This window comes from Pieris napi, chromosome 7 (genome assembly GCF_905475465.1).
Source record: "Pieris napi chromosome 7, ilPieNapi1.2, whole genome shotgun sequence".
Classification (NCBI taxonomy): Eukaryota; Metazoa; Arthropoda; class Insecta; order Lepidoptera; family Pieridae; genus Pieris; species Pieris napi.
The window spans coordinates 10,556,849-10,584,733 of record NC_062240.1 but is presented as its reverse complement, the minus strand read 5'-3'; the positions used below and the strand labels follow the sequence as shown (position 1 = coordinate 10,584,733).

At 37.2% G+C, this 27,885-nt stretch overlaps 1 protein-coding gene across 1 annotated transcript; it reads left to right on the top strand.

Annotated features, from left to right (window-relative positions):
* Positions 1-222: 222 nt before the first annotated feature.
* LOC125051340 (aconitate hydratase, mitochondrial-like) lies at positions 223-27,200 on the top strand. Its single transcript, XM_047651587.1, has 17 exons — positions 223-463; positions 722-802; positions 943-1,086; positions 1,299-1,490; positions 1,757-1,943; positions 2,472-2,558; positions 11,116-11,294; positions 11,885-12,007; positions 13,201-13,398; positions 14,406-14,525; positions 15,258-15,438; positions 16,158-16,307; positions 22,508-22,709; positions 23,313-23,454; positions 24,552-24,628; positions 24,887-25,016; positions 26,520-27,200. Exons 1-17 carry the CDS (start codon positions 431-433, stop codon positions 26,658-26,660), a joined length of 2,367 nt encoding a protein of 788 aa, XP_047507543.1. The 5' UTR covers positions 223-430; the 3' UTR covers positions 26,661-27,200.
* Positions 27,201-27,885: the final 685 nt, after the last annotated feature.

Here is a 27,885-nt window from a genome sequence, read left to right as displayed (position 1 = left end):
ACAGACACTGATATGCTTGAGAAATATCTCAGAACTCAGAAGAAAATTTTGCTATTTTGTTTAGATTAAATATTAAGAAACCTTCTTTTTCAGGCTTTAGTCAGCGAACGTCAGATTTAGAGGGAAACTTAGAATTGACACTGAACTATGAATATTATCCATGAAGGAAGGAATGACAACTGACGATTGACGACACAGCGCCCAGCGGTACAATCAACCGTATACGTCTATCACGGGGCACGGGCAGTATGCCAAAATTAATCTAATTTTTAGTCAAAAGTGGTGGTCGTGTTAGTGAGGTGTAACTAAAAAAATATTATTATTTTGTTTAAAGAGGAAAGAAAAACAATTAAAAATCGATGCCATCTACGTTTATCTAAATTTTAAGTGAAAAAAGTTATTAACAAAAATACTAAAAAGTCCGGCAACCATGGCACACTGTATGAGAGTTTTGCATGGCCAGGTAAGGTTTAATTATTTAATACACATCCCCACAGTATTAATCGTTTTTAATGAAAACCTTAAAACCAGCACAAGTCAGGTTTATCACTTTGTTTACTATTCTATCACTCTGTGTAATTAATATAGATAACTCTGAATGAAGGGGTCAGTTTGGGTCACTCTTGCTGTAATTGGTATCGTTTTATCATTAATTGCTCATCTTTATCCGGTTTACACTGGTCAGGGCAGGAGGGAGTATTCAGCTAAATGATCTTTTCAGGGAAGCAGGACGAGAGCTGTCCTCTTGGAAATTCAGCAGAGATGCTTCAGCGTGTCCCCATTGACGGCTGCGGCGGCCCAGGTATACCTAATCTTGAGCAAAAGTCAGTTATACAAGATTTTATAGATACAATGACACTGTTATGTAATCACTTTGTATTAGAAAATTGAGCTCGGAGGTGGTACTATAATGGCTCTAAATTGTCTAATGATCGATTTTAGGTTGCTATGTCCCGATTCGACAAGGCCCCATTACCTTACGAAAAATTAACGAAAAATTTGGAGGTGGTTAAGAAGAGGTTAGGTCGTGACATGACCCTGTCGGAAAAAGTTTTGTACTCACATCTTGATGACCCAAAAGGACAGGTTAGTGATAAGGATATTCCACTCTTAAGATGTATAATAATATTATTAAAGGAATCTAACCTAAAAAATTAAATTAATTACATAAAGAATGTCTGAAATGAAGATGGAGGTGCAATTGATAATAAAAAATATTTCTATTTATGCTCTGGTTTTATATTTTAGTTAATTAGTATGTTGTTGTAATAGATGGTTACTAAATTTGATTTTAACAGGATATCGAAAGAGGTACCAGTTACCTCCGATTACGCCCTGACCGAGTGGCTATGCAAGATGCCACAGCCCAGATGGCTATGCTGCAATTTATCTCATCTGGTCTACCAACAGTGGCTGTGCCATCTACTATTCACTGCGATCACTTGATTGAGGCCCAGATTGGTGGTACCGAAGATTTGGCTAGAGCAAAGGTAAATAAAAGTATAATAGAACACCTACCTGTTATTCCTTCTCGAGATATTTTATATTTCTTTAAAAGCTTTTGTGAATGATACAATCCAAAAATCTTGTGCAGTTACAAATATAGTAACCAAAATACTTTTTTTACACTACCTTTTCTTGACATGAATATAATTTTTTGTTATGTTAACTTGCAAAACTTTGTCTCATTATTTATATTAACTAACAAAAAATGTGAATTGATTTTGTATCTATAACATTATTGTCAAACTTTTAGGACATCAACAAGGAAGTTTACAAATTTTTAGAAACCGCTGGAGCAAAATATGGAGTAGGATTCTGGAAGCCAGGCTCTGGTATTATCCATCAAATTATTCTGGAGAACTACGCTTTCCCTGGTCTTCTCATGATTGGTACCGACTCACACACACCAAATGGAGGTGGATTAGGAGGACTGTGCATTGGTAATTCATAATTTTTATTATAAGTGATAAAAAGTGCATATTTAAGCTACATCTTATGATTTAATTAATTATTTTGATACTGAAAAATAAATTATATTTAATAATATTTCTTGATTTAATTGTTGTGATTGAAGAGAACAACCGCTATGTTATTGAAAATTCTATAAAAAAAAATTTATTACTATGCAGATGAATATTAAGGCGTGACATTAGTAATTATAAAACATAATGTAGATTGTTATACAAATCATATGCATATGTATGAATATGAATGCAATGTAGCTCTTTTTGTCAGTCTCATCTTTAAACATCCTTAGTTCAGCAATTAACTTTAATAAAATCTTAATTAACATCTGCCTATAACTTTATAATTAAGAAATGTTGCTACACTTATAATATAATCAATACTTTATTATTTTACTGTAGTAGTATTTCTTCAGAACTTCATGGCATTTGCAAAATGAAAACCATACTATGATTGCTGATATATTTATTGTAGGCAATATTCTCAATGAAAAATTATTTCAGGTGTTGGTGGTGCTGATGCGGTAGATGTTATGGCTGACATTCCTTGGGAGCTCAAGTGCCCTAAAGTTATTGGAGTCAAGCTTACTGGTAAGTTTATTTTATTTTCTAAGTAAGATATCTTACTTTCTAAGTTGTATGAAAAATTAAAAAAACAATTATCTATCAACTTACAATAGTTTATTTGATACTCTGTTTTAAGATATAGTTTGGGGGTTAGTTGGTAAGGTAAATAATAAAATAGGATTCATTTTACCCTTAACCATTGTCTAATTTTATATAACAAGTTTATCTTATAAAATCTGCAAAAATATAAATGATATGGGCGGGCAGTTCTATGGTGTCAAAATCACTTTCCCTTTCTAGATGCTCCATAGAATGTTTGTGCAGGTGACATATTGCGTATCTTTTTTATTATCTATAAATAAGACAAGTGTGGCCGAGAGCCAGGCATTCAATGTCATGCTCTATTTACTATACATTTTATACACTATATTCTAGTATTAGAACATAGCACAATCACTTGCAAGATTGTTTTATTATTACTTTTAATTCTCATAGCTTTATTGCGTTCTATTAAAGACTTGTCTATGTCGTAGACCATCGTTACCCAAGCCGGGCGTCGCGCCCCTTGGGGGGGGTCGTAGTCTGTTGAAAATTAATAAATACAAACTACATATAGCTACAAAAGATTAGTTTATTAAAGGAATGAATAATTATAGGGTAGTGTTATAAAACGAAATTTTAATTTTACAGTGACGGGGTCGCAAGACTGTTTTACTTAACTTTTTGCCTTTTTGCGACATAAAAATGGTTAAGAAACGATGTCGTAGACCCATTGACCATCCAATTATAACTTGTTTCCTTAAAATATAATTCAAAACGAAATACCTACTGGTATCAATGAGTAGAGCGGAGATTTAGATTCTATAAATTCCTATTATTACGCACGTGACGTCATTCCAAATAGAAGACTGTTAAGTGTGGGTCGAACTATGTTTATACTGTGTAAAATATTGCTTAAGTACGCAGAACTAAGACCAAATGTTCTTTTCGAATACATATTATAATTACGTGTTAAATGTGTTAAACATTCTGTTTACTCATACGAATATTACATGACTTTAGAGAAATATTTAAATTCTGTTCAAAGTTCACTTCGGAAAACATGTTTACGCACACTTGCCACTTGCATTACTTCTACATTATTTGTATTTTCTCGTGGTTAAATTTTTATAAATTACACACATTATACTTTATGTATCGAATCTGAATCAATCGTTTCTTCGTCTCCCCCCGTATGCTATATTATATAATAATTTAGTAGAAAGATAAACAATGAATAATGTTTACATAATTTAGATAAAACTAATACGTATAATACTGCGACGGTTATCAATTGATGAAGTTCAATGATAGTGATGCCGCGGTATTCAAAGTTTATAACGGTTCCCAGTATTGGTAATTTAAATATATTCTATACAATATCTCTGTTTTGGTGGCAACCGGGCAGCATGCTCACCTGATATTATTATTATTTGTGATACCGCCGCCCATGGACACTTAAGGAGCGTTCAAGTATTACGTCACGAAATTCTCTCTCTCTCAAAATTTGGAAAAACTCTTTATACCTAAGAGTTACCATTATGTGGTGTAAAGTACTAGAAAGTCGAAAATAATATTAACAATAACGCGAAATTCAAGCCCCGTCAATCAATTATTATTAGAATTGATTTGGGGTTTTCCTGTCTAACAGTAGATGTTAAAAAGCATGCATTAACACCTGAAATTTCATAATGACAACATATTATCTCTGCGATATTTATGTAAAACAAACAAGACGTATACGATATAAGTGATAACATTTGCGCAGTAACGTATCGCGTTTCGGCTTTATGAGGACAATTGGACGGTACAAATTGATACAAGGAGATATGTTACGAGACCGTGATACTCTTATTCTTAAGTTTGAAAGCGAATGGGTTTATTCTATAACAAGAACGGTTTTTATTCTCCCTTTACACCTATTTGTTTTTTTTTTTAAAAAGAGGGTTAAGTTTGAAATCCCGGCATATACAAAATTTTAACTTAGTAGAAGATGAAGTTTACTCCGCTTTAAGTGTGATAGAATTGATCATGAAAATATTGCTACAATTTGTGACAAATTCGCATTGAATGATTGTTAGGTTTATTTATATTATTTAATTGAATTATAACACATTTCTAAATATGTAATGGGAAATTCACAAACTGATAAATAATTTGGTAAGTACTTATTTGGGTTTGTCTAAACGCGTGACGAAAACCTTCACGAATTCAGCACGTTTACCTCATGACTTGTGTTAATTTGTTCAAAAATAATTTATATAAACAAAATTAACATCTTTTTTTATAAAAGTAAAGTACGAATGAACGAAAATGTACGTAATTTATAAATTTCGATTTTAAATTGATTGGAACGCATCCTGCTAATTGTCAACGGTCTTCAATCCCGTGGTAATTGCTGCACGGTCCCTCGCAAGGGGTGTGCTTAGACCCCTTCGGGGCTGTCCCCTTGCAGTGGTGTCGGGTCGCACCCTGCTGATACAGGGCGGTACTCGGGCAACCTAATAGCAATCGATTAGATAAGGGCTTTACTTTAAGGGCTTTTAGGGATGTGTGCTTGAGGTTGACTGGTTCAGAATTACTTGGTCGATGTTAAAATAAAACTCCCTAATTACTTGTAGAGAAGAGGTGAAGATGGAATAGTGAATGATGAATGATATTTATTTACAAAACTGTGTACAATTATACTTAAAAATTATCCTACACTTACAACTAATATTGACATGTGGTACCAAGATGCGGAGCGTTGATTGGTTGCGCAGGTACCAGAGTAGGCGATAAAAATGCGGCGCGGCAAAAAGTTGGCCTTTTTCTGCACGCAGCCGTCGAAGCGTACGAACGTGTTCTTCTCAGAACACTTCGGTATCGTAGCAATACGATAACGCTGAAAACTGTCCTTTTCAGGACAAATTATCGTAACTCGACTAAACGTCTAACAACTGTCCTTTTCAGGACATATTATTCTTGTTTCACGACGAAAACGTTTGACAACTGCCCTTGTCAGGGCAAATTACCGTGTCTTACGACACGATGAAACTGTTCTTTTCAGAACACACGACCGTAACTATTCTGATATGTTCTTGTCTGAACACATCACTGTTTCAATACGACACGTTAATCAATCACCTACAGGATTCCCCCTTTAGCGAAGCGTACCGGCAGGCGTATAACGCGGCCTCGGCGAGTTGTCCTTGTAGGTATTGTGTTGTTCCCAATGTCTTGTTGTTTCAGGTCGTTGTCGTTTTGATGTTTCAGGTTGTTATCGTTTTGATGTTTCAGGTTGTTGTCGTTTTGATGTTTCAGGCTATTTAATGGTTTATGTAGTTCGCTCGCACTTGATGTGATTTGCTTGTTGCAGGTACTCGGTATTGTGTCAGTGGGCACATCTGGCTCGGCAATTGTGTAGGCGGGTTTGAGTCTGTCAATAGAGATCTTTGTTTCACGGTTAGGTAACTGCAGCGTGAATATCTTGCTATCTCGTTTCAGCACGCGGTATGGTCCGTCGTAGGGTGCTTGTAATGGCTTCTTTACGGCGTCTATGCGTACGAAAACGTATTCACATGTTTGCAGGTCGCGGTGTATGAATATAGGTTTTGTGTTGCTGTGTGGTTGGTTAGGCATTGGGTGCAAGTTACGTATTGCGTCGCGCAGCTGATCGATGTAGGCAGAGTCCATAATGACGTTATCGCGGGTCGTTGATAAGAAATCACCGGGTAAGCGTATGTTGCATCCGTAGGTAAGTTGGGCGGCGCTTACGCCGGTGTCACTTCGCATAGCGGCGCGTAATCCGAGTAGGACGGTTGGTAGCTCGTTAATCCAGCTTCTTGCGGTCTGTAATCTTGCCTTCAATGCGGCCTTAAGGACACGGTGCCATCGTTCGATGATACCGTTACATTGTGCGTGGTATGAAGTTGTACGCGTTTTTTCGATTCCGAGTAAGCGAGAAAGAGATGCAAATACTCTGCTTTCGAATTGGCGTCCTTGGTCCGTTGTTATTGTAGCAGGGCAACCGAAACGGGAAATCCAACCTTCGTACACTGCTTTGGCGACGTCTTCGGCTGTTATTTCGCATAATGGGTATGCTTCGGGCCATCTCGTCGCTCTGTCGATCATTGTCACGAGGTATCGATGACCGGTGGCCGCGGTAGGTAGCGGACCAACGATATCGATGTGCACGTGTTCGAATCGTTCGGTTGGTGAAAAAATTAATAATGGACTTGTTGTGTGGCGTTGTATTTTGGCGCGCTGACACTGTAGGCATACTTTTGCCCACTTGCCGACATCTGCGTTCATTGAGGGCCAAAAGTAGCGTTGGGTAATTAATTTCCTCGTGGTCTTTATTCCAGGGTGGCTAACGTTATGTACTGCGTCGAATGCGGTACGTCGGTATTCTACGGGTAGGTACGGACGTATGTATGAGGTTGAAGTTTCGCAGAGTAATTTAATGTTTGACGCGGGCAGGTTAACTTCCTTGAAAGATAGGTTGCTCTGTAGACTGAGTGCTTGCATTGTATCGCTATCGCGCTCTTGAGCTATTGCAAGTTGATTGTAGTCGATCGGCGATGGACATGTGATTGCGTCGATGCGTGATAATGCGTCTGCGGCTGCATTTTGAGACCCACTGACGTGTCGTATATCAGTGGTAAATTCGCTTATATAAAGTAACTGTCGGGTGCGTCTCGGTGATTCGCTGTTTGTATTTGATTTTGTATAAGCGAATGTTAGCGGCTTGTGGTCCGTGAATATTATGATTTCTCGTCCCTCGAACATTTTTCGGAAATGTTTGACAGCCATGTAGATGGCGAGTAGCTCTCTATCGTAGGTACTATAGCGAGTCTGTGCGTCGCTGAATTTCTTCGAAAAATAGCCGAGTGGTTGCCATGTGTTGTTGACAAATTGATTTAGTACGGCACCAGCTGTTTTGTCGCTCGCGTCGCTGAATATCGCTAGCGTCGCATGGTGAGACGGATGAGCGAGTAAAGCGGCGTTTTTTATGCTCTCTTTACATGCCTCGTAAGCTTGCGTCGATTCAGCGGTCCAGTCGATCTTAGTTTTATCACGCTTCTTGATGTTGTGCAGATAGTTATTTAGCGGCGCTTGTATGGTGGCGGCGTCTTTGATATTTTCGCGGTAAAAATTTATCATACCGAGAAAACGTCGCAGCTCTTCTACGGTTTGTGGCTTTGGAAAGTCTGTGATAGCCTGTACCTTCTCTTGGGGTGGCTGTATTCCTTCCGCTGTGACTTGATGACCGAGGAATTTGACAGTTGGCTGGCCGAAAACACATTTTGATGGGTTGATAGTAATGCCGTATTCTTCTAGTCGCTGTAATACGGTGCGTAGATGTTTTCGGTGCTCTTCCTCGTCGATTGACGCTATCAGTAAATCATCAACGAAAGGGAATACGTAGTCGAGTTCGCGCAGTACTTCGTGAATAAAACGTTGGAATGTCTGGCCGGCGTTTTTTAGACCAGGGCACATGCGCGGGAACTCGAAAAGGCCGAATGGTGTTATGATGGCGGTTTTCTCCACATCTTGCTCGCTGACTGGCAGTTGTTGGTAGGCGCGGTTGAGGTCAAGTGTGGAGAAAATTTTCTTCCCTGCGAGTTGGTATGTGAAATCACGTATGCGTGGTATGGGATACCGATCGGGCTTGGTTATAGCGTTTAGCCTTCGGTAATCGCCACACACGCGTAGGTCTCCATTCTTCTTTGGCACGACGTGAAGAGGTGATGCCCAAGGGCTTTTGCTTGGTCTGCATAACCCTTGATCAATCATGCTCTGAAATTCCTTTCTGACCATTTCGTAACGATGCGGCGCAATGGGGCGTGGCCTGCAGTGAAGAGGCGGTCCATTTGTTTCAATGAAGTGTTCGACAGAATGTTTAGGACTTAGCTTCATTGAAGTGAGTCTAGTTGTGCCTGGGAAATCTGCTAGAATGCTGTGGTAATTTTGCTCAATGTCTATACTGCGAACTGTAGGTATGCCCGCAGTACTGAGTTGAGCGTTAGTTACCAGCTGTGTTTTCCCGTCGATCAATCGTCGGTTTTTTACGTCGACAATGAGGTGGTGGTACTGTAAGAAATCTGCTCCCAGGATTGGCTTGGACACATCTGCTACGACGAATTTCCATGTGTATGGTCTTCGGAGGTTAAGATCGAGTGTGAGTGACTTCTCTCCGTATGTAGGAATTACAGTGTTGTTAGCGGCGTACAGTTGAAACGGCAGTGGTTTTTCGCGTGAGCCTTTTTTCTTTGGTAGCACGGAGATATTGGCTCCTGTGTCGACCAAAAAGGTAAGTTTTGTTACCCTGTCGGTAACGAAAAGGCGGTGTGATGATTCGGTAACGCCAGTTCCCGCCGCGGCCAGCGTTACTTTTAGTTTTCCGACTCGTTAATAGGCTTGACACTGCATGGTGGTGCGCATTTCTTCGCGTCCATACCGTAGCGATGATGGTAGTAGCAGTATGGCATTGGAGACTTTTTTCGGCTTCGGTCTTCCATCTGCGACTCTCGTCGGTTTTCGCTGTGATATGGAGATGCGTTTCGCGAGCGTGATTGGAAACGGTGGCGAGGGCGACGGTTGCTGTAGTTGTCAAGAGGTTGTGCTCGTAGCTCAGCAACTTCTGAAGACAATCTTCTTATTTCACCGATGAGTGTGTCAATGGTTGGCTGTTGCGGATGAGGTGGTGGCACGCAGAGCGACAGTGAAATGCCGGAGACTTCTTGGCTCGACGGTGATGATGAAGTTAGACGCTCTGCACCGGATTTTTCTGTTGTCGACATCTTCAATTTTCTTGGTGTTCTTCTCGGGTTTGTTCTTCTCGGGGTTGTTCTTCTCGGGGTCACCACTTTAGAGATGTTGCTTCGGGTTGATTTGCTTCAGAATTACTTGGTCGATGTTAAAATAAAACTCCCTAATTACTTGTAGAGAAGAGGTGAAGATGGAATAGTGAATGATGAATGATATTTATTTACAAAACTGTGTACAATTATACTTAAAAATTATCCTACACTTACAACTAATATTGACATGTGGTACCAAGATGCGGAGCGTTGATTGGTTGCGCAGGTACCAGAGTAGGCGATAAAAATGCGGCGCGGCAAAAAGTTGGCCTTTTTCTGCACGCAGCCGTCGAAGCGTACGAACGTGTTCTTCTCAGAACACTTCGGTATCGTAGCAATACGATAACGCTGAAAACTGTCCTTTTCAGGACAAATTATCGTAACTCGACTAAACGTCTAACAACTGTCCTTTTCAGGACATATTATTCTTGTTTCACGACGAAAACGTTTGACAACTGCCCTTGTCAGGGCAAATTACCGTGTCTTACGACACGATGAAACTGTTCTTTTCAGAACACACGACCGTAACTATTCTGATATGTTCTTGTCTGAACACATCACTGTTTCAATACGACACGTTAATCAATCACCTACAGGCTTATTCAGCACGCAGCCGAAGTCGTGGTTATTTGTGATGTGGACTAAGGTTTATGTCTTTAATGGTTCAGAACAAGAACTTATAACATAACATCAAATTAGGACTGGCGGGGTTGCGTCCCTGGACTAATAAAAAACTGTTACTTAAGATATTAACGAATATAAGTGACATATTTTACACTCCTAGGCAGGGGAATGTTATCTAATTTATGGTTGTATGAAAAACTAAATATGTATGTAAATTTACTAAGCTTAGGTTACATAACTCATGCGACACACCTTTACTATGTTTAGTACGATTTCATATTTATGTAATGTATAAATATGTAAAAATTCAAAGACGACGTCACATTTTCAACAAATACTTCCACTAAGTGAAATTTTAATGAAGTCCGTGTGTATGGAGCAGATTTCTGTATGTGTATTGGGTGATATACCTTAAGCAAGTGTAAATTGCGCACATAGAAAATAGACGCACGCGGCCGAGGTCGAACATACGACCCCAAGGTCGAGTCTTGCTTAAACAATTGCTCTAACACTGCTGATAGTGCATATTAACTGCACTTAATAATAATAATAAAACTTATCTAGATTATTCTAGTATTCTACATATGCATTTTATTTAAATATTACAAGTTTGTTTAGATAAAAATGATATCTAGCTCTGGTACTAAAATCACAGTAAAAATGTTTATGATAACGTAATCAGAGATCTACTGCTGAGATAACCACCTATAACGTGCATATTTTGTCCCTTGACCTCTACTTAATATATTTTTACGCCTATTACTTTATTTCAAACCGCAAGTACTGAGCAATGTTACAAGGTATCTTTTCTAAAATATATGACAATTATGGTGAACAACAACGTTACAAAAAAAAATACAATTAAATTACTAGTCATTGTTTGCTTATAGTTAAGAAAACTATTAACACCAGTAAATTTGGCTTCAAAATAGATCTAGTTCAAATAGAATTCCTAAAAATTCCGGATTCTAAAACATAGATTTTTATAAAAATAATAAAGCCGGAATGTCAAAATTCGTGTCTATTGCACAGTCTTTCATTCAAAAAGACAACTAAAGAACTGTAATTTTTAGGTAAGCTGTCAGGCTGGACATCCCCCAAAGATGTGATCCTGAAGGTCGCCGGCATCCTCACAGTAAAGGGAGGCACTGGAGCCATCGTGGAGTACCATGGACCTGGTGTTGACTCCATCTCTTGTACGGGAATGGCCACAATTTGTAACATGGGTGCTGAAATCGGAGCTACCACTAGTGTGAGTACGAACGTTGGTTAACCAGTTTAAATTATTTAACAATTCTGACCAGGACCGATACTTCAAAATAAAAAACCTCATAATATTTTATTGTGTCCTGGTACTTGATCATATGAGAAACAGTTATAGCGAAACCATTAAAACACCGGATTACTTTGTACAAGGATTAAAATCAGAATAAGTCACGAATAGAATTCAGAATGTCTGGATGATAAGTTAAGCAAAAACATTTTTTTACAAAACTTTCGCATTTGTTAGTTTCCTCTGTGTCTGTAACTTATGTAGCTTTGGTGTTTGTATTGTTAAAATAATATTTTTGACGGTTTGTTGCTGGTTATAAAAAATCATTCCCTTGTTGTGCCAAGGCACAGTTCCCTACTGATAATGATGTCTTAGCAAAATAAAAATGAATTCTTTACACCAAGTAAACCGAAATCTGCAAATAAGTTTTCTTTGTGATTAATAGTTTTTTTTTTACATTAGACAAATTTGAATATGTTTTTTGACGTGGGAGTGTCGTACTAATTACCTAAGTCCAAGCTCTAGTCGTACCTTATGTATAAGTATAACCATAATTTTACGATTTGCAGGTATTCCCATACAACTCTCGCATGGAGGCGTATCTTAAGTCGACGGGACGCGAAGGCGTGGCAAGCGCCGCTAACTCCTTCAAACATCTCCTCACACCTGACCCCAAAGCACCATACGATGAGGTATGTACCAATAGTGATAAGTTTACTAGAATAGAACATACGCACACATGTTAATACTCGGAACAAACGCAGGCTGCAATTTCCCCGTACTAGACTATTTATAAAGTTAGTCATTCTTTTTTTGGGAAAAGGGATACTCTTCTTTAATAAAATCCATATTTTATGCCTTTTAATAAATTTAAGAAATGTATGAAAGAAAATCTGTGTAAAAAGGCGTACTATAAAGTTAACGATTATCTAGTTGATAAAAGGGCCTGGGACTAGTGCTAGACAGGCTACCTCTAATTAATTTGCGATATTTGTTTTAAAATAAGTGTTGTTTGATGATTTGCTATTTTAAAAGAGTAGTACCGAGAGTTTTTTACGCCGGCTTTTTCTCTCGGCCTACACCCTCTGTCTTCTTTGCCGATGAGTAGGGATTCCTACAGATTCAAATTTAATGACGTGGAATAAGTGATACTTTTATTTAATTTTTTTAATATAACATTAATAATAATGTAAGTCTTCCATGCTTTGCTTCACAAGATTTTCTTTTGCGAACTGACGAACTATGAAATCAACTCCCGGTGGGGGTCTTCCCTGAAAGGTACGGTAGATACCTCTAACTGTTTAAAAAAAGCATACTGCCTCAAAGGCTGGCAACGCACCGGCTACAATGGACAGCGATGAATGCCCTTTTTGGGCGTCCCGTACGCTCCTTTGCCCCCGATTGATATAAAAAAAACTGAGTTCTGGAGATTTTAAAATAGAATTAGTGTATTACGAAACTGGCCTGGCGAGTTTATCGTGGAATGGAATATCGTATGGAAAACGGCAGCAATAATAAGTTCTTCTATTAAAACATGTTATATACCCTACATAGACTATATATAAAATATTGATCTGTAATAGACCACGCCAATTACAAACCATAAATATATTTGTATATATTAGATATCATTAAATTATTTTTGCTTAAGAAAATCATAGACAAAACAAATAAAGGATCACATATATTCTCTAAATTTTATAGTCTGTATTGGACTTTTTTTATATATTTCTATTACATAAAGTTCTATTGCTAAAGACTAATTTATTTATACAAACTTAAGCTGGTTTTCGGAAGAGTCGCCAAGTGGTCGTCAGATTTCGGTTGGTGGAAATATTCTTTTAGTTAGAGAACTCTTGCGCATCTCACTGATCAATATTTTTAGCTGATCGAAATTAACCTGTCCACTCTGGAGCCACATGTGAATGGACCTTTCACACCTGACCTCGCAAATCCAATCTCGAAGTTAGGAGAAGCAGCTAAGAAGAACGACTGGCCGGTGGACATCCGTGTTGGTCTTATTGGGTCTTGCACCAACTCTTCTTATGAGGATATGGGGCGTTGTGCCAGTATTGTTAAGGAGGTAAGTCTTACATATATAAAATAGAAAAAATATGGATTTTCAAATTAAATGAAAATCAATGGCGCTACTACGCTTTTAGGTCTGGGCCTCATCTGCTCATGATCATTTGTCAATCTAATAGGCAAGTAGGTGATCAGCCTCCTGTGCCTGACACACACCATCGACTTTTTGTGTGTAAGACGGTTTACTGAAGATTTTTTCCATCACCGTTCGACCGAATGTTAAATGCGCACATAGAAAGAAAGTCCATTGGTGCACAGCCGGGGATCGAATCTACGGCCTCAGGGATGACAGTCGCACGCTGAAGCGACTAGGCCAACTTCTCAGCTGCTGCTAATCTACCACCATGTAAAATTATTGTTCAAAGAAAAACATGAACTTTCACATTTCATTAATTTATAGAAGTTTGTCTTTGTCAAGATATGTAGGTATTTAAGAATGAAAAATGCTTAAAATAAAAAAAAAACCGGACCGTGGTTATTTTCATTAAAAAAAATTGAACCATTTAGTTCTAAGCCTCAGATTTATATATGTTGTTTCATGTGGTTTTTTATGAATAAGCAAATAGGTGATCAGGCTTCCGTGTCTTATTTTATTATATTAAACCAATTCGACTTAGGGTCCTTCAAAAAGGACGTACCAATTGTTAAAAGACCCGTAACCTTGTGCCCTCTGGCATTGAGTGTGTCCATAGAAGATCACTTACCATCAGGTGAGCTTCCTGCCCGTTTGCCCCAAACAAGAAGAAAAAATACGTTTTATATTCGCAGATCGCACAATTCTAGAACGTGCGTACTCGCTATCTCTTTCGCACATTGCTCCGTCCTTGTCGTACGGTGTTCTAGAGTGCTCGGTCTACCTTCGAGAAGGTTCCGATCTTCCCTCTCTCTCTCTCGCATCATACCGTCCTTGTCCCACACCTATAATTCGGTCTAGAAATATTCCAGTCGACCCGTCTTCGTAACAATATTAATATTATCTTTAAACGTTCCTTATATTACTTACAGGCGATAGGTCACGGTCTCAAATCCAAAATCCCGTTCAACGTGACCCCTGGATCAGAACAAGTTCGCGCAACAATTGAACGAGATGGCATTGCGCAGACGCTGAGAGACTTCGGAGGCACTGTAAGTATTTTCTTGATTAACGATTTAATAATAAAATTAAATTCTGGCAACTCACTTGCGAGACTTGGCAGTATGTATAACATCAAATTAGCTTTCTGAAATATAATATGATTATTAATAAGATTAACAATATTTTATTAAATCTTTTAAATTTACAAAAAATGCAGTAAGTTATAAATCAAGTAATTAAACTTACTGAAACACTTTAAATATTAGAAAACATCTCTCAGCGAAATGTACTTCCTAAATACATTGTTAAGTTCCAATCATATAATCCGTAATTAAAAATATAGATTATTACACGTCAGTCATCGTCGAATCGTCTATGACGTAGAATAATAAATAAATAAGTAAATAATGTTTTCGCCTGTCTAATTCTAATCTAATGGTAGTTTAATTTCGATCTGTTTCTGATCGTAATATAATAAAATCGTATTGGTGCAATATAAGAATGATAATAATTACCATTGTCGTTTGTTTACAAGCATGGTACGTCATAGTGCGACGACATGTTTTTTTTAAATTATGAACGTTCTAGGTATTTGTTTAGCCAATATTTAACAGAATTATAAAAAAAACAAAAGGTTCTATAGTCACTAATATAAAAAAGAGCGTACCAATTAAAAGGCCGGCAACGCACTCGCGAGCGCTCTGACATTGAAACCACGGACGTGGTTCTTTAAAAAAAATCTCGTCAAATAGCATATTGGTACTTAAATAGCCCTATCACAGGTGTTGGCCAACGCGTGTGGACCCTGCATCGGTCAATGGGACCGTAAAGACGTGAAGAAGGGCGAAAAGAACACAATAGTGACGTCATACAACCGTAACTTCACCGGACGTAATGACGCCAATCCCGCCACTCATTGCTTCGTCACCAGCCCCGAACTGGTCACAGCACTGTCCATTGCAGGTATTTCAGAATTAATATAAGTAATTCCACGTGAGAAGAGAGTGAGTTCCTGGTGAGATGATTGTGTGCACTTAGCGCTAAACAAAAAAAAAGTACACTAGAAGAGTGTCTTAATAGACTGTAAGTAGTATTGGACATTTATGTGAAATATTCGTAGTAAATCATCTTATATTAAGAATATATATTATACTAGCGGATCCGACAGACATTGTCCTGTACACACGTCTTACATACAAAAAAAACTAATTATGTTAATAATTCTCGACTCCACTTGAACACATAAAATTTCATCAGAATCTGTCCAGCCGTTTTGAAGTTTAATTAAGAACACATGCACAAAAGATATATATATATATATATATATATATACCGACTGCAGCGCCATCTGCCGGGTTTATTTGTGAATCTAAAGTTCATTCAAATTGGTCCACATACGTACAGTAGAATTATATATACATATAAAGATATGATAATATACAGTGGTACCTCGATATACGAGCGTTTTGAGATATGAATACACACTACACTAAAAGTTTCTCCCACCTCACCCTAGACCTAAGTCTCTCTTGTTTCTCTTGTTTTCGAAGCATGTTTGATAAGTTGGGCATGGCTCCGAAGAATAAGATGTCTATTGAATTAAAGCGCGAAATGATTTTCTTATTCAAAAACACTCCGGAGGCTGGAGGCTATGGCCAAAGACTAAACTCGATTTTTTTTAGGTCGTCTCGACTTCAACCCAGTAACGGATGAGCTAACAGGAAAAGATGGCAAGAAATTCCGTCTGTCTGACCCCTACGGTGATGAATTGCCCGCAAGGGGCTTCGACCCTGGCCAGGACACGTACGAGCACCCACCTGCTGATGGCTCCAGTAAGTTTTTATAACATAATTCATGTGGAATTTTCTAGAAAAAAACTTTTGTAATCAATTTGATTAAAACTACATAAGTTTGTGCTAATTTTCATGATACCGAACTCAATGTTTTGAATTAAAAAATGCATTAATAAATCTTATAGATGGTCTAAGATCCCGCTATACAACGACCTTCACCGAGATGCTTATTTAATGAAACTTATTTTATATATAATTTAATATGTCAATAAATATAATCCATATGGGCTGCCTAGCAAATTTCAGTCCAGAGTATGTTTAATTAATTTAAAAAAAAATATTTTTTTAAACATTTCACCGGTATGATTATTAGATAAATTCTATACCTCTCCCCTCCGGACCGCGGAAGCGCTTGGACGTGTCCACTGTGTTGAGTTTTGTGAGAAATTTAAATTTAAAATCTTAAATTAAAATACTAAATTGAACTATTTGGACTTTTGTGGTTTTGAACCCGTGCCTCTTCTTGGATAAGCTGTGAAGTGAGCGCTGTTGTTTGCCATTACACCAAACGGTTGAGTGCCGGCGAGCCGAAATTCTACATCACATTCGGCTAATGACGTAAGTTAGACTACGACGCTTGTGATTTGCTACGGTACTACAAAGCTGTTATACCTGCTACGATCAACTGGTGCGATTGTCTATTGTTGCTTTGCGATATTGAACTCTGGGTTCATTGAAGATATGCCCAATATCCAACGCTCACCCCCTCGTAACACTTCTGTGATGTCTTGTTCCCGATCGGAGTCTGATCTTTCGAAGTCTCCGATGACGAGTGCGGGCTGTATTGCCAAGGGTGACACCAATATAACAACGCGCTCCAAGCGACAACGAATGGAGACCTCTACCCCGAATGCTCATTCTAGTTCCGAAAGTAGCGACTTAAGAGCGGATGTCCTGAAAATGCTTTCTGAATGGAAAGAGGATCAAGAACGAAACCTACGTGATTGGAAGTCCACTCTAAATGACACCTTAAACAAATTATTTTCTGAATTATCCAATATAAAAACTGAATTCCAGGAAATAAAGAAGTCTAACTCAGAAATAGAAAAAGGAATAGAATTTATTAACAAGTTTCAGGAGGAGACCAATGACAGAGTAAAGGAAATTGAAACTAACCAAAAAAATAATAATAATGCCATAAAAAACTTAGAATCGCATATCCAGGATATACAGTTTCGTACAAGAGATGCAACTCTGGAGATTCGCAATATCCCGATTTCTGAAAACGAAAAGTTTGACAACTTACTCTCGACCCTTTCTGTCATCGGCAAAGCTGTGGATGTCGATATAAATAGGAGTGTTGTACGTGACTTGTATCGGCTGCCGGGTAGACCAGGAGTATCAAGACCTGTTGTTGTTGAATTTACGAGTGTTAATGCTAAAAATGATTTATTGACTAAGCTGCGAAACTTTAACAAAGGAAGGCCGGTTTCTGAGAAGCTCAATACTCATACTATCGGTTTGCCAGGAATAAAGACTCCACTTTACATTGACGAACATCTAGGTCCATCTCAAAGAAAACTTATGTTTGAAACCCGTCAATTTGCCAAGAAACATAACTACTCGTGCTGGCATTCAAATGGAAGAATACTTTTGCGTAAGGATTCGACTGGTAGACCGATTTTAATCCAATCAGAAAAATGCTTATCTCAGCTGGCAAAGGAATCATGACTCATTGTATGTAACTGCTTTCTCATTAACCTATATTGCCAATTAACTGTATATTGTCATTTATTTCTATTGATTTACTTTAGTCTTGCTAGTAATAAAATTACCTTAGTCAATTTTTTCATGTTAAGTTCTCGTTTAGTCTATAATGTATTTTCGTTTGAATTTGTATTTGCTCTTACACTAATTTTAACCTATATTCACACACTCACTGAAATTATACATCACTTGCACTCAATATATACAAAGTGTACTCATAGAAAGAATGTAACTGTTAACAACAATCTCAGTCTGTTTTCGTGCCGTGTGTATGTGTATTGTGTTGGTCTCATTTGTGTGGCGTTGTCCCCGGGATTGTGGAATCCTCGTAGGGTTGTGCTGTACCGCGTGCCTTTTTGTCTTACCATAGTTGCGGACTCAATAAATAAAATTCGCTAAAACTAATGCAATTATAAATGATATCGATAAACTTGATGTTGCACAATCTTCTCTTTGTGACATAGAGGACTGCCAGAGACTTATGAACTGCCCGAATAAGTGTCTAAAAATTATCCATCAAAACATTCGTAGTATAAACCGTAACTTTTCTGATTTTCAAACCTTATTGTTTAGATCCAGGACTGATTGGGACTTAATAATCTTAACGGAATGTTGGCTGCATAATAATCGTAACTTACCATCTCTTGAGGGATACAACTCTGCTCTAACCGAGAAAAACTTCACACAGAATGAAGGAGTTGTAGTATTTTACAAAAAACATTTGAAATTAGTTATATCCGAGCCTGACCTTTGTGATGCCAACTGTTTACTGATTAACCTTGAGGATAATGTAACACTAATTGCAGTATATAGACCACCTGGTTACAAAGATGTTCAACGGTTTTTGGTATCTCTTGACAAACTTCTTTCTGAGATTAGTAGTCCACATAAAGTTCTGATAGGTGATATCAATATTGATATATTGGATAACAATAAGGATGTTAATTCTTCAACGTATTTGAATATGTTGGCTTCTCACGGTTTATTGCCAGCCCACATATTTCCAACTCATGGCAGGACTTGTCTTGACCATGTAATACTAAAATGTTCTTATCGCGTCTTTTGTTATGTTGCTGAAACCTCAGTCACGGATCACGACACTTTAATTCTGAAACTTGAACGTAGCACTATGACTGACAAATACTCATCTCTGAAAAAGATTGATTACCCGTCTCTGGACGATGCTATGAAGAACTTAAATCTAAGCCTTGTATATAAAATGACTGATCCCAATGAGGCAACAGCATTTCTTCTGACTGCGCTTGACACTGTAATTAAAGCAAATACGAAAACTTTAACCATCCCAAATCGTAAAAGGATCAAGAGGCCTTGGATGACTGCAGGTCTACTAAGATGTGTAAAGCATCGTGACAAACTACATCAAAAATCAAGAAAAAATCCTAGTAACGAAATATTAACGTTAACTTACAAGAGGTATAGAAATTTCTGCAACTCACTTTTAAAAAATATTAAAAATACTTATGAGAGCAACCGCCTACTTAAAGCTGCTAAGACTAATACAAAAGTTCTCTGGGACACTATCAAACAACTAACCTACTCTAACAATACAACTAGCACTGCACTTGAATTGGTCTCTCCACTGGACCCGATGGTCTCAGTCAACAACATTAATAAATATTTCGTTTCTATCGGGAAAGATATTGCCGAAAAATCATATTCTAATAGCTCTTATAAAAAACCATCAATCAATCCTACACTGTCCTCATTCGTCATGCTACCTACTGATGAAGTTGAAGTTCAATCTCTTATCTTGCAACTGAAGAAGGACGGTGCTGCGGGCAGAGATAATATTTCTGGAGCCTTTCTCAAACGTTATCATGAAATCTTAGTCCCTCCACTTACATATATATTTAATTTGATTCTTTCTACAGGGATCTTTCCGGACCTATTCAAGCTAGCTGAAGTAATTCCGGTTTTTAAAGGTGGTAATAGAGATTGTGTCGGTAACTACCGACCTATTTCTAAACTATCTACCCTATCCAAAATCATTGAGAAATTGATTAACAAACGCCTCATCGATTATTTAGAAAGTAATAACCTACTCTCCAGCTCACAGTTTGGATTCAGACCGGGTTCATCAACAAGCGACGCAGTTCATCAATTAACTGATCATATTGTTACAAAACTAAATAAGAAAAATAAAATTTTAGCTGTATTTTTGGACATTGCGAAAGCTTTTGACGCGGTCGCTGGTCCTATTCTGCTGGATAAATTGGAGGCTTTGGGTATACGTGGTTTGCAGCTTAAACTATTTGAAAGCTACTTGAGTGATAGACAGCAAAGAGTAAGGGTGGGCAACATTGTTAGTGACGATTTGCCGATACGCTATGGTGTGCCACAGGGTAGTGTTTTAGGTCCGACACTGTTTCTGGCATTTATCAATGATCTTTGTGACCTCCAGTTACAAAATGGTAAAATAATAACATTTGCAGATGATACTGCACTTGTGTTTCATGGTGATAGCTGGAAAGATACTGTCGACATTGCTCAAAGAGGATTCGACGTTGTTAACAAATGGCTCAGAATGAATGCCCTAACTATCAATGTCAATAAAACTAAATGTATACCGTTCTATATAAAAACTCCTGGTTCTAGTACTAACCTTGGTTTAACTGCTCATGTATGTTCTGATACTGATTCTTGTGACTGTCAAAAGATCTTTGTTGCCAACAATACTAAGTATCTAGGTGTCGTTGTTGATAGCACGCTAAATTTTAACTACCACATTGACCTGCTACTATCGCGAACTCGGAAACTTATCTTCACCTTTAAGAATCTCCGTAATATTGCTGAAAAATCGATAATTAAAGTGGTTTATCAATCCCTCTGCCAATCCGTTTTAAGCTATTGTGTTACTGTCTGGGGAGGGGCTTGTAAAACTAATCTTATAAAACTGGAGAGGGCTCAGCGTGCGTTATTGAAAGTAAGTTATTCTAAACCATTTTTTTACCCTACCAAAGATCTATATCTTTTATCTGACGTGTTGAGTGTTCGTCAACTATTTATACTGAACACTGTGCTCAAACAACACTCCATAACTCGCTATGATCCTTCTTTGAATGACAACAAACGATGCAAATATAAAGTCTGCACCTCAGATACCCGTTGGTCCACAGCTTTCTCAAGAAGGTTTTTTGGTTTTATGGGCTGTCACCTATATAACAAGATAAACAGGTTGATCAACATATATCCGCTTACTAAATATGAGTGTAAAAAAGCTACAGTCAAATGGCTTAAAAATCTAGACTACGAGGGGACTGAGAAGTTGTTAGTAGTCCTCAGCTAATACCTAACACTAACACGTTATGTATACGAGTACATAGGTACACTATCACCCAGGCTCATATATGCTTCACTAAGACATATATACACTAAGTCATAAATTCACTAACACATACATACATTAACACTTACATACACTAAACCATACATGCACCATCACATACACCCACTTAAATGTGAGTATATTTGTAATATTTGTAATAGTTTCTCGATCAAATTGATGTACCTACTTAAATTCCATTCGGTCCGGATGCGGAGGGACTGGCAATCTGTAATACAGGTATCCTAGTACAGTCGCCAGTCTCTCACACAGATTTTGCCTGTTAATGCTGAAATTTGTATTTTGTGTCTGTATTTTTTTTTTTGTGTGAGAGAAAACAAATAAATATTTTATTATTATTTATTATTATACCAATCGAAAGTATGAAGCCCATAGAATATGCAAACGTTAGGTTGTTTTTAATCAATTAATTATTTATGGGTATATTTTTTATGTGGCAATAAAGTATATATACATCTTTAGTATAAAAGAAGGTTATAGTGATACATATATAATACTACCCTGATTAAAAATATTGATTGGAAAAAGTTCAAAAAATTCACTACATGCAAATTATAAAAAAAAATTTTTTTTTAAATATTAATTAAACATACTCTGGACTGAAATTTGCTAGGCAACCCATATGGATTATATTTATTGACATATTAAATTAAATATAAAATAAGTTTCATTAAATAAGCCTCTCGGTGAAGGTCGTTGTATAGCGGGATCTTATACTATATAATTTGGTTTGTTATCTTGGAAGTGTTGTGAATATGTGTGTAATGGTAAATTTGGTAAATCACAGAACGTTTTTTTTACTAACGTAACATTAATGACGTTGTGGTTTATGACATTTTCCTTTGAATAATAGTAATGTAGAGGGAGGGTAAAACTTGCTGAGCTTCTTGCCCGTTCTTCTCAGAACAAGGCCTCCTGGTAGTTTTGCGAACGGATGGCGTAGTCTTGCTCTTTCGTGAATTTTGTAAACGTTTTTGACATTCATAAGCATGCCCTAAGACGCATCTAAACTGAATACACGTATTTTGATTTGATTGGTTAATTCACGTTTTACTAGGCCTTCTTTATAAAATGAAATAAATGTATAAAATAAAAATTTCCCTGACAGAGGTGAAAGTGGACGTACTACCAACATCCGACCGTCTCCAACTCCTGGAGCCGTTCGACAAGTGGAGTGGCAAGGACCTCACTGACCTCACCATCCTCATCAAGGTGAAGGGCAAATGCACGACTGACCACATCTCGGCGGCTGGACCATGGCTCAAGTACCGTGGACATCTTGACAATATCTCCAACAATATGTTTATCACGTGAGTTCATTTTCACAATTATGCTTCAGAAAAATAAAATACAAAAAGGTTGAATTTACGAAACTTAGAAAGGAAAAATAAAAAGGGTGCGTGTACTTATGTACGCACGTATGAAGTTATACTTCTTTGGCATTATTAAAAATAGTTTTTGATTGCATGCAAATAATTAACAAATCAAACAATTAAATAATCAAAGTCTGGAAAAGGAGTCATTATAGTCAATAAAGTTCAGTTTACATTTGAAAAATGAAATAAATAAATATTTATTATTATTCTCTTACATTAAGTGTAACATAAATTCTATTATTATTCGAATGTTCTTTTTAAATTATGTCCAATGCCGTAGCATCTTCCGTGGGCAACTTTCTATTAATTTAGTGTCACGGTGCGCGCGCATCGTAAAATTTCACTCTCATCAATTTTTCATAACGCGCCTAAAGAAGTATAACTTCAAAAATCAATAAAATATGATTCAAAAAATCATTCAAACATAAACCTAGTTTCAAGAGTTATCGGCCATTTTTTCTGTATGAAGTTGAACCTTAAAGTTTATTCGTAAACAAAACTTTCCTTATCCTTATAAATATTGGTGAATGCTTTCAGAGCAACGAACGCCGAAAATGGTGAATTGAACAAGGTCCGCAACCAAGTGACCGGCGAATGGGGACCAGTTCCCGGAACTGCTCGCGCCTACAAGGCTGCCTCCGTGCCCTGGTGCGTTATTGGAGACGAGAACTACGGAGAGGTGAGATATAAATGTCCTAGCTGTACCTACAACACGTCAAAATCTGAATCGCGCTAGGGGAGCGTTTAAGTATTACATAAATTTGTGGGGGGGGGGTGTTGTCCTTTCATAAAACGTTACGATGCGGGGCGGGGGTTGAATTACGCGTTATTGTTGATATTATTTTCGACTTTCTAGTCATTTACACCACATAATGGTAACTTTGAACTATAAAGAGTCACTAGGTGGTCATGAAACGTTACTATACTTGGGTACAGAAAAACGTTACGGTGCGATACATGGGGGGGGGTGTCAATAATCTCCAAAAATTGCGTGATGTAATACTTGAACGCACCCTAGCTAAATATTTCCGACCGCTATATATACAACTCCAGTCACTGGAGTCAGTCCGAGTTCAGCTGTCGTAAGACTGGTCAAAGAGTCCTTTCGGTCGGCAGAAGCGAACAACAGTCCTCCACACTCCATAGACAAACGTGTTATTAAATAAAAGAGATTTAAAGTAGGATTTATCTTAGTTAAAAATAAAAATAACAAAGATTACCTTTCCAATGGCTCGCCAAGACAGTCGGAGCTGAGCTGTCAAGGTCTTTCAAATAAAACAGCCATAAGAACCTTCCTCCACAATTCATAGACATAATTAATTAAAGAGGTTTTAAGCAGTATTTAACTTAGTTATAAAAAAATTCATATAAATTACCTTAATTATTTGCTCTTACGTAAACAATTGTATGCCAAATGTTGATTTCACTGAAGCTTCATAATATTCGAAGTAAATAATTCTTCTATTTCTTGTGCATAATATTATTTTTAAAACGATATGTTCAATACCCGCATTCCAATATGTCAAGTCACTTGAGCAATGACATGTCAAATTCAACTAGAAATAATGATTTGACAGATCTTGAAATTAGGATGAAGGTGACGTTCGATCCTCAGGTACAGCGTATACGATTGCTTACGTAACCATTAACGTTTATGTATTCTGGTCAAAGCGAATACTACAAAAAAATAATTCATTTTTAATCCGATGAATTTTGTAAAAGAAACAAATCTTACGTTTTAAACTATGGGGTTTTTTATGTTAAATTGTTTTAAAGGGCTCGAGTCGAGAGCACGCTGCATTGGAACCCCGTCACCTTGGAGGTCGCGCCATCATTGTCAAATCTTTTGCCAGGTAATTTTAATGTTGTCTTTGGTTATTTAGTTGAATTAATTCCTATGATTCCTCATTGGCTTATTAAAATTATTTTTAGAGTTTAAATATGAAAATGGCACACAATGTGTACTTGTCCTGACGAACTAGCTATTTTCTATATAATTATATGGATACTTAAATCATGACTATGGTTAGTTTAAAAATTTTGTCATTATAAATGTTTAATTTATAAGAAAATAAGAAAAACCAAAATACATATTAATTTTGAATTCTCAGAATCCACGAGACCAACCTGAAAAAGCAAGGTCTATTGCCACTTACTTTCGCAAACGCCAGTGACTACGACAAAATCCAACCTACAGACAAGATTTCCCTTCTCGGACTTAAGGACCTCGCACCTGGCAAGGTATGTATATAATAAAAAACGTGTGGCACTCGGGGACTGCCGCGGTAAAGCTATTGCATAGCATTTTTTATCAACTTATGCAATTATAATTCTTTATTTATGCAGTATTTTTTTTCATTGATATAATGGCGCGTCTAAACGGGCCATGTTTTGCTGCAATTGATGGCTGCAACACTGTGGCCTGCAACATTGCAAACAATAGCAGCCACACTATGCAATATTGCAGTAATGTCCCGGCCATATAGCCAAACATGTTTTGTATAGCCACATATGGCCGATATTGCCCCAATGGGTGGCCGGACGATCGCTAGGCTATCGAATTCAACTGCAATATTGCACAGCCAGTTCTATTGTTGTTTCAGTCACTCTCTTTGTTATGCACAGTGTATCCTTTTCTAGGCGACATGACGTTTGCTATGAGTGAAGTGTGCCTGTTGCTATATTCTGTATTTGACGTTAGATTACTACGTAAAAATTACTGCTTTTGACATTCTAGTTCTTGAATAATTTATTATCAATACTTATTTCTAGACTCAAATTGTCTACAGTTTCACGCCTATTTAAGTAAGGTCGAATCCACAATCTCTTCTTTTTCTGTTTCTTTTTTAAAACAATATAAGCTGCTGGGACAAGTGTGATTTCGTCAGCCATTGTTGCCGGTTGGTGTAGCCCGTTTAGGAGTCTGCATCATGGGCCATACTATTGCAGACATATTGCAACACATTGCCCAGCCATAGATTGTTCGGCCATCAGCTGCATTAAAATATTTTTCTAATGGCCGGACAATTAGTTGTTAACAGTGCAGCCATCAATTGCAGCAAAACATGGCCCGTTTAGACGCGCCATTAATTCAATCTACCAGACTCAGACTAACACGCCTATATAGTCTGTCTCACTCTAACGCGTAACGGCCGCGCTTACGCTACGTCACCGATCTCGTCAGAGAGATGTGAATACGCAGTATGCGTTCTGTCCCACTCTAACGCACCTGCGCTACGTCACCGATCACGACAGACCGATGTGAGACGGAGTATGCGTTCTGTCCCGCTCTAACGCGTATTGGCCGCACGTATATTACGTCATCGTGTGGTTTATTTTCGTTACGGAATTTCTTGATTCGCCCGCCACGCGCAAAGCCCGCGATAAAATCTATGCAACAGCTTAAAAATATAAGCAACTATATTTAATTATTCATTATATTAAAATATATTGATAGATTAATTTCTCAGTCAGTTCACTTGCGAATTTCACCCAGCACAGATTAGTCCCATATGTGCCTATGGCCATTTACAGAGATGGGTAATATCAGTTCGCAAGTAACCTCCATCATTGATTTATACAGAATATTGCTACTTGTGTCTTCACTGCAAAACTGATCACTTGAATTTCCAATATTCAAACCCCCAAGCACGAATATTTCCTGTGCATGCAGTTACTGAGCCGCAAATGTGTATAAAAACCCCATCCCAATTAAAAAATATATATGTTGAAAATCTGTTGCAGCAAGTGGAATGTGAAATCAAGCACAAGGATGGTAAGACGGAACGCATTAAGTTGAATCACTCATTGAACGAGCAACAAATCTCCTGGTTCAAAGCCGGTTCAGCCCTCAACCGTATGAAGGAAATTGCTGCTCGCAAGTAAACGTTTGGATACAATCCATAGATAACAATTATGGCCTTTAATTCGAATTTCGAAACGCCAAATTCGCCGCGAATATATGAAATGTTTCACAGATTATCATTGTTATTAGGTCAGTGTTGCCATTTATGAGCCATTATTTTGGCTGGTCTTAATGTTAAGTAATAATTTATGAACTTATTGTTTTTATAGGTATTTTATAATTATTCTGTATCCTTATATATATTTTTACCTGATTTGAGAGCCAATATTGTATAAAGCTGGCAGCACTGATAGCAATAGTTATTTATTTTAAATAAATATTTAAATAACCATGTTGTTACCGATTTAGTACAATATACGATTGATGATTGTAGTGCATTTTGGAATGTCTCGCGGCGTGTATGTTACTTAGATTGTAGAGATATTTATAGAGATCACATTTCAAACTTTCTTCATAATGTATTATCAACCAATAATTATGTAAGTAAAGTTTTTTTTATTTATGTACATAATTATTATTTTGTGTACTTTTATTTATAACTAATAAAAATTACGTACGTATAATTGAATTTTATTTCGAATTTTTAGTACCCATGTATTCTTCTATTCCAAGCGAGGGTTTAAAAAAATTCTTGGTAGTGTTTACCTATGCAGTTTGTTTGTAACATTACACTATAAAGTTTATAAGCGTCGCTACATTTTCCAGAAATAACATGTTTGGAGGAAGCTTACTCTACTTAAATATACCTGAATTTTTGCAAAGGTCCGGCGACTCAGTTTCACATTTGATTTCACTTAAGAATTTTACCTAGATGCACCTGCACCTACCCAAGATATTAATGACCAAACATACTGTAAGGTAGAAAAGAGTGCAGGCATTTTAATGCCAGTTTACTATTAAATATTTCTATGAAATTAAATTTTTAATAATTATATTTGACTTAATAACTCAAAATTCTCTACCTTAGCCTTAACATTAATTATGGTAAAAAACTTTTCCTCATTTTGTGTTTGTGATTTACAATCCATATAAAAAAAGGTATGCTCTTAAGACTAAGAATGCCACAAATCTAGTAAAAAAATTTTGCAAGCCTTTTTAATCTGAACAGATATTGGAATTGTTGAATTATGTTATTACTGCATTAGACAAGGCTAAGCGAGGTAAAAAAAAATAAGTTAAGCAGTAACTCTCTAATATTTTTAATTATCTGTGCAAATTAGTTTAATAGTAAAACAAAATCAGTTT

What these genes read in the sequence shown, in the direction of transcription:
- LOC125051340 (XM_047651587.1), top strand. Translation starts at nt 431, where the DNA reads ATGGCACACTGTATGAGAGTTTTGCATGGCCAG. An exon ending in TGAGAGTTTTGCATGGCCAG is followed by an intron (nt 464 to 721) that starts GTAAGGTTTAAT and finishes TGATCTTTTCAG; the next exon opens with GGAAGCAGGACGAGAGCTGT. An exon ending in GTGCCAGTATTGTTAAGGAG is followed by an intron (nt 13,399 to 14,405) that starts GTAAGTCTTACA and finishes TATTACTTACAG; the next exon opens with GCGATAGGTCACGGTCTCAA.